A 10,834-nucleotide genomic window follows, 5' to 3' on the forward strand; every position below is an offset into this window, starting at 1 on the left:
CTTGGCTTTGATGCATGTAGCCCCAGCAAGTTTGAATTAAATGTCCCTGCTCATCAATAAATATATCTGGACAGAATTTCCAAATGTATAAATAAAATGATCTCAAGAACTTTAGCTCTCAAAATAAAAAAGAAAATACGTCCAAAGTAAGGTACTAAGTTATGACAATAGTGCTAACAAGATTACAATTATTTCATGTGGAAGCATAACAAGCTTAACTTCCTAACCCAAATTGTAAACACATCCACATATTTTTCAAAAGAAAATCCCAGATACTACTACTAGCAACAACAAAACTAATAATAACAAAAAGTAATAAAAGGCTCACTTGCAAGCCATGATAGGAATGGACATGATGAGTCTGAGAACATTCTGAGTCTGAGCTTCTAGCAGTAGCACCTCCTTTGCAACCAAAATGATGGCGCATACCAGGTACCCTTGGACTCTGAAATGCTTATAATTCCAAAAACAATGAAATCAATGACAAAAATGCTTATAATTAATATTAATTAAAAAAAATATTTTACCTTGTCCTTGGGGAGCTTGTAGAAGACATCCCAATACCTCTTTGCTTTTCTTTTATACTTCTTTGCAATATGTATCAGCAATTCAAAATTATAAAACCGGTCATAACCATAATAAACAAATTCTATTTGCTTTCCTTCAATACAAACATAGCGCTAATATATATCATATATAATTAATGAGTTCCGGGAGCTAATAGAATATTTGTACAATGTATATAATGAGCTGCTTATCTAGCCCAATATAAGTTAAAAATGAAAATTATCCACAAAATAATAAATTTAAAAACTCTTATTGAGTTATTTCACATCAAATTTCAAATTTCAAATTTCAAATTTTCCAATTTTAAATTTCAAATTTTTAAAAAATTCAGTTAATTATTTCAAAAAAATAACAATTTGAGATCTTCTAATACTCTCTTCTTTTTCAACCGACGGGCACCTCACCTTCATTAATAATCATTCCATTTTACCGTTGCTACTTGGCTTGCCACACGCTACTCATCCTTAATAAAAATAACCATCCACTTAAGGATAAAAATAATCATTTGCATACCTAATGAATTGAACCTCTAACATATTTTAATTATATATAACTAAACTCAATCCAATCAAAATAATCATCTACATAAAAATAAAATAACCATCCGCATACCTACTAAAATAATCATCCTAAATTGACCATTAAAATAGAAGAAGAAGATGAATAAACAGAAAAACTATTATTGTGGTGAAATATAATTTTAAAGGACTAGTCATGACAAAAGCGGCACTATTGTGAAGCATAGGGCTCAAATCATGAAAGAAGCTAACCATGCTTGGATCCAAAGAAGAAGAAGAGCATAGTAGTATCATCGATGAGAAGAGACTTGAAAGAATGGGAGAAAGCGAAGGCGCATCGGAGGAGGTGAGGACAGTGTCGGGAAGAAGGCACACACCGGCTGCGACGGAGGCGCTGGACGTCCGAGTTGCTGCGGTGCCGTTAGTTCAATCCACACAATATGCGCGTCCTCCTTTGGCGGTGGCCTGTGCGGCAACGGCGCCAGTCGGAATAGTGTCGGCGCGATTTTCGATGGCAGCTAGTGACCGTGGCATTAATGAACCGGCGAGACTTCATGAGAAAGACATAGAACGCTGACAAATCGTATTTAGAGAGAGAGGTGAGAGAGATAGTTTATTTGTTTCCAAAACCGACGATAATCTTAATATTTGATTTAAATTTCAAATTGAAAACTATTTAAAATTAATTAATTGCTTATAATTTAATTTTAATTTCAAATTAACTCCGTTGTACACATCGTATAAAACATACATTATTTTCTTATACTTTTTCATAATTAATAAGATGATGTGGCTAGTCAATAAATGCAAGTACTTTATTGCTTAGCCAAACCAAAAACATGAAGAGGACATCAGAGAAGAATGAAAATGAGTTGATTAGCTCTAATAATATTGTGTATGTTGTGACTGACAATGCGGTCAATTATGTTGCTGCTGGTAGATTTATCAATAAAAAATATGATAATATTTATTGGTTACCATGTGCTACTCATTGCCTTAATCTTATTTTAAAAGATATAAGCAGCATGACGCATATTTCTAACCTTACAACACGTGCTTCAAAGATTACAGTATTTATGTACAATCATACGATTTTCTTATCTTAGCTAAGAAAAGACCTTATTGGAGAGAAATTGTACATCCTGGTACAATCCATTTTGCAACTGTGTTTATCACATTGAAGAGCATCTTTGACCGTAAAAATAATTTGCAAATATTGATTGTAGATTCAATTTTTACTGATCACAAATTAGGAAGAAGTGCTATTGGTAAAGCTGTGAGTACTATTATTTTGGATTGCAAATTTTGGGATGATTGCTTTACTGTATGTAGACTTGTGAGCCCTCTGATTAAATTGCTGAGGCTTGTTGATGCTGATGACAAATCATCTTTGGGATATGTTTATGAAGAAATGCTAAGGGCAGAAGATGCAATTAAAGAGATGTTTAGGCAGAACAAGATTGCATATCATCCGTACATAGATATTGCAACTCAAGATGGGACAAGCATTTGAAGAAAGATCTTTATGCGGCAGCTTACTTCCTGAATCCTTCATTCTTTTTTAATGAAAATTATAAAGAAGCACCTGATGTTATGCGAGCTTTGCTTGATCTTGTTACCCTGTATTGTAAGTGTAACAATTTGGATTCAGTTGAGGCGATAAAAGAAATACATTTATATAGAGATCAGAAGGAAAGTTTTGATAGACCAGAAGCTATTCGAGCTGCATCTCAACTTAAGCCTGGTAAGAATATGGATGAATATTTGTTTAATTAATAGTAACTTGTTTTATGTTCATATGTTCTTAATTGATAACTTCTAATATGTTATGATTTTATAATTGGTAGATGAATGGTGGAGGCTTTCGGTAGCTCTGCTCCATGTTTACATAAGATAGCTGTTCGCATTCTTAGCCAAGCATGTGGTTCTTTTGGGTGTGAGATAAATTGGAGTCTTTTTTACCAGATTTATACAAAAAGAAGAAATAGATTGGAGCATGATAGACTGAATGACATTGTTTATGTTACCTATAATTTGCGTCTTAAATCTAGGTAATATATGTTTCATAAAATATCATATTGTTTCATACGTAAATTATTAAATCTTCATATATTGTATTTAACTTTTTAGAAAGGAAAAAGAAAAAAGAAAGAAAAAGATACAATATAATCCAATTGATTATGAAAGCATCAGTCTAGTTGACTTTTGGGTGACTGAAGAGGTTGTAGAGAAAGAGCCTAATCTTTCTAGTAATGTGGATGACTTATTGCGTGAGTATAGTATATTTATTTTATAATGATTTATTAGAATGTTGTTAGTTTATAATGTAATTGATGTTGATTTATATCAAAGTGGTGGTGGTAGTAGTGGTCTTTATGCTGCATCTCTTGATTCTTCTGCTCAATGGTGAAGATAATCCCACCGAAGTAGATTTGCAACAAGTTCTTGCGGATTTTGATGATTGATAAATCATGATGTTGGGATTTAATATTTAGATATGCTTTTTTACTATTTAACTTTTGAGTTTGGATTTTGATAAGATCATATGTATTTAGTTGATGATATTTTATGTAGTGTTTTAAATTTCGAAGATATTTTAAGTTTTATATTAGACTATAATTATATTTCAGAATGTTTATTTATAATTTATTTATTATTCTATTCTAAAACGGTTTTTCTGGTTGAACCAATAGTTAGACCGATTAGACCAATAAACTAGTACACAGATAATTATCAAATCCGGACCGGACTGCTCAATTCGACCAAAAAATTAGTGAACCGAACTCTAAACCAGTTCGGTTAACATTTGAACTAGGGATGTCAATGGGGCGGGACGGGGCGGGGGTGGGGGATGCTTCCCTACTCCCCGTCCCCGCCCCCAGAATTAATCCCCGTCCCCGCCCCATTCCCCGTCATGGGAGGATAATTGTCCCCATCCCCGTTCCCCGCATTCCCCGCGTTCCCCGCGGGGCCCAATTCCCCATCTCCCTATGTTTAACATTCATATAAAAATTATAGTAAAAAATATCAAAAAAATAAAAAAACAAACTAAAAAATATTATTACAAACACACAAACATATCTTATCTAAAATTATAAGTCCAAAAATACAACATAGCAAATCATAGTCCATAAAATAAAATCTTAAAATGCAACTTTCATTATAAAGAAAGCAATAAAACAAAGTATTTAACATCAAATATTCTTTCATTGTCGGCATAAAACTTCCAACAAACACGCAGACGCAGAAGTGGAAAGGAGAAGGACGCCGTGCCTGAGGAGAGAGAACGACGCGGTGAAGCTGCTAGGGTGATGGCGCAAGAGTGGCCGATAGCTAGCTATGAAGGTTTTGAAGTTTGAACAAAGTGGAGAGTGAGTGAGTGACTGGAGTTTGGAGAGTTGGGGTTTGGATGGGAATAGAGAGTTAGAGAGGGCGCAGCAACAAAAGTGAGAAGGAAATATAGGGTTAAGGTTTTTTAATGGGTGAAATTACTAAAATACCCCCTATGTTAAAAATAAAGTAAGAGTATTTAAATAAGTTTAACAATTCGGGGAATTATCGGGGATGGGGCGGGGATCCCCGCTTGGGTCCCCGCGCCTGTCTCGGGGGAATTTTGCTTCCCATCCCCATCCCCACGGAGAAAATTCCCCACCATCGGGGCCCCATTTGGGGTGGTCCTCGCGGGGATCCCCGCCTGCTGGGAATTTTTGACACCCCTAATTTGAACCGGATAAGTAAACAACCCGGTCAAACTCGAAAAATCCAGTCAAACCCGGTTTAAATCGAGACTCGAACCAAAACGGGTGAACCGATGATGTTAGCATCACTCAATTTCAAAAAATGAGAATATATACTAGGCGTTGCTGGGTCCGAACTTGAGTTACTCAAGTTGCAAAAGAGCCCTTGCAACCACTGGAGCATGTTTTCTCCTGGTATTATATGGTGTGTTTTAATAAATATATTATTAACTATTAGACATATCCTAATTAATCACTTCTATATTAATTCTTTTAGTAATGTAAATTTAAGATATTTTTTATCTTTTTATTCTAATGAATAGTATTCATATTAATTTATTTTATTTTTTATTTTATACTTACTTTTTTTTAAAAAGAATTATTTTTAATTATATATAATTATTAAAAAAATTAAACTATGTTAAATATCTTTAAATTAAAAAAGATAAGCAAAAAATTTTTATTAATCAATAACATATTTTTGTTATTGATAATTATATAACATCTATTAATATTAATATTTTTTAACATATATTTGAATAATGTAATAGATACTAATTAATTAATGAATCAAAAAATAAGTTAATTTGATATAAAAAAAATAACTCTTTTTTAAATTAATTATTTTTTAATTATATCATTATTAAAATAAAAATTAAACTTTGTTAAATATCTATAAATTAAAAAAAGATAAGCAAATTTTTTTTTATTAATCATGACATATTTTTGTTATTGATAATTATATGACATCTATTAATATTAATATTTTTTAACATATATTTAAATAATATAATAGATACTAATTAATGAATGAATTAAAAAATAAATTAATTTGATATAAAAAATTAAATTTTATATAATTAATTAATTATGACCTGGTCAACCGATTGAACCTATGATCTACTGGTTAAACCAGTGATACAGTGACCTGACCGGATCGATTGCCGGGTCGGTTCTGATAACTATGTAATAACTAGAGTGGTTTAATGACTAGTCTAATTTTCAGGATCTTAATTTTTATTAGTTAATTCATTAGTTTAAATTTTCATAATTATTAGTTCCAAAGGGTTGTATTATTTATTAAATTATGGGGTGAACTATTTTTGCTCCGATCTTTATGACATAAATTGATACATAATTCAAATTAAAGAAAAAGAGAGTGATAACACTAAGCCCTTGAAAGGGATTCATTCTTATGAAACCTATTATAATCTATGATGCTTGGTTCTCTTCTCTAATGTCCAGTTTATGTTAATTGAGTCTCCCATGCATGTCCAATTTTTATTTTATTTTTTCATTTCTCAAATTAATTTAATTTGCTTTTCAAGGGTGTTAATAGTGACATGGGCACCCAAGTTGATGCACTACTATTGAAACACTAATTAGATTATCATTATCATTATTTCTTTGCAGTTTGCACTAGAATTTGCTTTGCTCACTAATTAGTAATTACTATGTATACAAACAAAACATTAAATATTCAATCAAGCACCATATATATACTTGATTTTGTTACTTTATTACTACACAGTTCTCTCTGAAACAAATTAGCAGCTTGAATTCCTCAATAATGATGCCGTTTATTGTTGCGTCTCAGCTGATGAAGCCGAATATATGGATCAAATCCTGCATTAAAAAATTAAGTAGATTACTCGATCAGATGAAATCATGAAGAAATGAAAAGTTTATAAAGACTGACTCGGCATATTCAATGTTGATTTTGGCATTGGAGAAGCGAGAGATGGCTGAGAAGGCAGTAGTTGACAAAAGCATGGTGGGACACGGAGTTCGATGACAAAAATCAACAACCTTAACTTCAATTATGTCACTTTTGCAGGGTCTATTGTCTCCACTCAGACACCTTATTCTTACACACACCACTAACATAAACTGAGACATGTTTTCAACTCCCTAATTAACTCTAATAATTTAGATCAGGTCTAAAAAAGCATACGAAAATAAGTGAATAAATTGGATGAAGGAAAAGCATAAAAGTAAAACCTGCTTTTCATAAAAACCACCAAAAGAAATACTCATCCGGACCCTTTTATCGGAAGGAGAAGAACAACCAGTAGATATAACCACCATGTAAGAATAATTTCCTGGCTCTTCATATATTCAACAAAGCAATAATCTGAAAAGTCAAAACAAATAAATACATAAATAATCTAAGAAGTCAGAAAAACTGCACTTTCTTAATCATTGATCATTGAATGAATAAATGTTAGGCCACATACACCTTAGAGGGAGTGGCATTCACCACAAGGACCTTACAACATACTAAATAATGCAAAAAATCAGCGCCACATTCCCTGAAAGCCAAACGAAACTTCGTAGAAATAAAAAATCGTTGCCATACATAAATGTAAACGAGGAAAAATGATTTGAGGGAAGCAAATGGCTTTTCAATATTCAACTCACAAAAGCAAAGATCCCTACCGGATTTTTTTGTCAAGGTGCATTTCAACCATGTGTTACAAAAGAATAATTGGCTCAAATCAGTAGTCCTTAATTTTTAATAAAATGAAAAATCAAAACAACATGTTGCTTCCCATGCTTAAACTTCCATATGTTTATAGTCCAAACTTTAATTAAATCAAATGCAATCTTGTCTTCTTTTATTGTTATTTTTATACAGCAACTCAGAATATAACTATAACATAAGCACCTACAACTTGAAATGCAGTATTGTTACCTTGGCATGTTTAGGACTACAGTCAATAGCCTCTGTATAATGCTTCAAAACCTCATGAGAATTTTGCAACTTGAAGATTTCATTTCTTACATGCCATTGTTTCCTTTTGACATAAAGATCTTTCTCTAAACAGCCATGCCATAAATTTTGTATACATTACTTATGCTGAGTTTAAAAAGAATGAGGGTAGGGGTAATCACTATATTATACATTTATACTTTAGGAAGAAATTGGACAGATAAAAAATGCTAATTACATCAACAACAAATATTCCTTCATTTTTTTTTAATTCATTTTTCCTGTCTCAAACCAAATATATAAACAGTTTTATTTTTATTATTATAAAAAATATCAAACAAGTATAGAAGAAACTAAAGACAACTAATATGTGGACTTAATGAATGTTGGCCGGACATGAATGGAAAATAATAGACAAGTTTAAAAGGATGAAGACATAATACATCACTCTATTTCTTTCTTTTATTCCAAATGAACAATCTTGAACACAATCAATGATAAACAATTTAACATAATGTGGTATTTTTTTCTATAGCCTAAGAATCTTGAATGCATGAGCATAACATTACCAACTATGTATCAATGATTTTTACCAACTTGACCCAAGAGTTAGGAGAACCAGCCAAAGCCAAGATCCAGAAGATCTCATCACCTGAATATTGAGCTGAATGTCATTGGGTAAATTGAATAAGACAGGACACATGATAATTCGGTTTTGCTTCTTTAATTGCATTCCATAAGTTTCCTTATAAATTGATTGAAACAATATTGCAGAAACACTATGCTGGTACAATAGCATATTCATATGGGCAGCCGAAATTAATGTGATAATAGTAATATTTCAATTAAAATTTTAATGGTGCAGGAATTTGGTTCCGGAGAAATTTCAGATATACTTCTAGGGATGGTATCAGTTGAGAGAGAAAGCGTGACTACACCCCAAAGGATAACTATTGCATTCACTAGTGATGGGGAATATGCCATATATCATTCTACTGCTTTGCTATTATGTTCTTAGCAACAAATATTTCTGACAATAAGTAAATTAATTTAACGATCACCACAAGTAGTACAATGAAGGTACTTTAAATTTGTTATGAAAAATCACCAAGGTGCCACTTTATACTAAGTTTAACCTAGGGTATGATATGTATACCTAATCATTACCAACGCAAGTTGGCACAGATGGATGAGGGTCTGTGTTAAGTTCTATTTGAAACATAAACACAGTACTCAGATAAATAATTTTGATAACATCAATAACAAAGTTGGTAATTCGAGAAAGGCTTCATCAAGAGACAATAGGATTCGGTTTGGGTTTGATGAAACGCAGCAGCATTTTGGATGAGTTGCTTTGAAGACCATTTGGTGAAACTAAGCTTTCATGGTAGATACAAGCCACCCTAGAATATATACTTTGAGAAAGATAAGGATTGTTCTCCACGCCATAATCAATCACAGGAAAATCTACGCTGCCATCATTCAAGTTACACAAAACTATTCTGCAAGATGGAAAAACGGCCAAAAGCACATCAGTTTCCGAGATATAGAGAGGTTGTAAGGGAGAAATAAGGCCGTGGAAGGAAATCATTGCCAATTTAGTCCAAGACTGAGCATCTCCATATTCTTTCATCTGCCACACAATCGAGTGTTGTGTTCTTAAATACCCATAACAAACAGAAAGGCAGTTTCTCAAAACACACAACTTTTTGCATTGTATCCAGAGATAATCACTTGAATCCGTATCAGGCAGGGTAAAATGAGCCAAAGTCTCTTTACCCAAGTCAAAATAAAGAACCACATGATTAACAATCCAATTAATAGTGCATGCTCTGCTACTACCGAAAAATACCCCTTTCTCTGCCATACAAAAGTGGTTAGTTGGGATACCAAGTAGGCCAAATGGGCTATCATCAATTCTTCTCCACGACGAAGTTGATCCAAATGTATAAATTCTGGTACTATATTCAACACCAGATGGCCCTTTCTTCCTTATAATTCCAAAAAGCTTGTAGCTGTCACTGAGATGATCATAACCAAAGCCAGAAGAGAAGGCTTGACCGCTGATTTGCGGTGATTGGAATGTGAATCCGGTACAGGGGTTCCACAAGATGCCATGCGTATTCTGGTAGTCATGCTCATCAAAAAAGCACAACAATCCATGGCAAGAACCAACGATTCTGTAGTAGTGTTGTCCCCTGAAGTAATCGACTTTAGTAGCTTCAGAAGGGTTGTCTATTATTGACTGTACGGAGACAACTCCAATACTGTCGTATCTGACACCATCGCCTCTGAAGGGCAAACTGTTGTAACAAGCAATTCGTTGCGGAGTCAGGCTTGGATCGCGTAAGCATGAACGACGAAGGTGCTTACGGGTGAAGTCAGGGGATGAAATTAGGTTTCTCCATGAAGTGCAGACGCTCCTTAGGGAAACAAGCGTCCTTGCCGGAAGCCTCAGCAAGATTTCCATGATCAACTCCTCCGGAAGGTCTGGCAGCGGCGACGTTCTTGCGGTGGCCGTGTGACCACGGAGCAGTAACAGCCCTCTCGACGCATTCCTCTCCACGTCATTCGTAATTACGAGCAGTAACGTCATTGCTAGCTGCTGTTTCAGTTTGAATTTGTGTTGCTATCATCTATTCTATTTATATGTAGGTTTTCAGGTTTCAACATGAGCATCAATGAAACTAGTTTGGTACCTGATTTAGCAGCGGTCTCTTCTCTCCGGCAACCTTCTAACGGCGTCGTCCCTCTCTGTTTTGGCAGCAGCACGCGTCGCGTCATAGAGGGCCATCGTCTTGTGAAGGAGCTCTGACCTCTGAGTCACGTTTATTGGGATTAAATACTTGTTTGCGCGTTATTATTTATTTATATTGTTATACCCAAACATAATTGATAGATAAAAAGATCTTTTTGCATGAAATATTTAAACATAAAATTATTTTTATTTTTTTATAAAATCTTTTAAAAAAATATCTTTTCTTAAAAATTTACTAAATCAATCCTAAGAGGGAGAGGGTGGTGGTTGCTTTTTTCAATTTACTGTTTTATTTTTTGGGGTTTGTTTTCGGATTGGATTGGGCTTTTCCGGCCCGATCCTTGCCCCAAAAAGTATGTAATAACTAGGTACGGGTATGGTAGAGAGAACTCATCAGCTAGTGGAAAAGGTATTGGTTGTAATTAATAGGATTAGGTGCTTCATTATGAGAGGGAGATGCTGCGTTGTCGTTTGAATTATTGTACTGGAGTATGTGTTGTTTCCGGGTCGGGTTGGGTTTGTCCAACCCAACCATGTCCAA

The 10,834-nt window shown here is 33.8% G+C and overlaps 1 protein-coding gene across 7 annotated transcripts; it reads right to left on the bottom strand.

Moving 5' to 3' along the window:
• Positions 1-6,203: 6,203 nt before the first annotated feature.
• On the bottom strand, positions 6,204-10,361 carry LOC107463296 (F-box/kelch-repeat protein At3g23880-like). 7 transcript variants are annotated; one of them, XR_008002252.1, is made up of 4 exons: positions 10,235-10,361; positions 8,129-8,187; positions 6,824-6,956; positions 6,204-6,448 (listed from the first exon to the last, which is right to left on the bottom strand). XR_008002252.1 is itself a non-coding variant. In XM_016082074.3 (2 exons), exon 2 carries the CDS (start codon positions 10,129-10,131, stop codon positions 8,827-8,829), a length of 1,305 nt encoding a protein of 434 aa, XP_015937560.1. In that variant the 5' UTR covers positions 10,132-10,137; positions 10,235-10,361; the 3' UTR covers positions 8,223-8,826. The 7 variants fall into 7 exon arrangements, 2 of the variants coding, with proteins under 2 accessions (XP_015937560.1, XP_015937559.1); XR_008002251.1 differs by lacking the exons at positions 8,129-8,187; positions 10,235-10,361 and adding exons at positions 7,060-7,134; positions 7,518-7,730; XR_008002249.1 differs by lacking the exons at positions 8,129-8,187; positions 10,235-10,361 and adding an exon at positions 7,060-7,724 and having other exon boundaries at positions 6,205-6,448.
• Between the last annotated feature and the right edge of the window lie 473 nt (positions 10,362-10,834).

Source organism: Arachis duranensis, chromosome 8 (assembly GCF_000817695.3).
Source record: "Arachis duranensis cultivar V14167 chromosome 8, aradu.V14167.gnm2.J7QH, whole genome shotgun sequence".
Lineage (NCBI taxonomy): Eukaryota > Viridiplantae > Streptophyta > Magnoliopsida > Fabales > Fabaceae > Arachis > Arachis duranensis.

What these genes read in the sequence shown, in the direction of transcription:
- LOC107463296 (XM_016082074.3), bottom strand. Translation starts at nt 10,131, where the DNA reads ATGACGTTACTGCTCGTAATTACGAATGACGTGGAGAGGAATGCGTCG.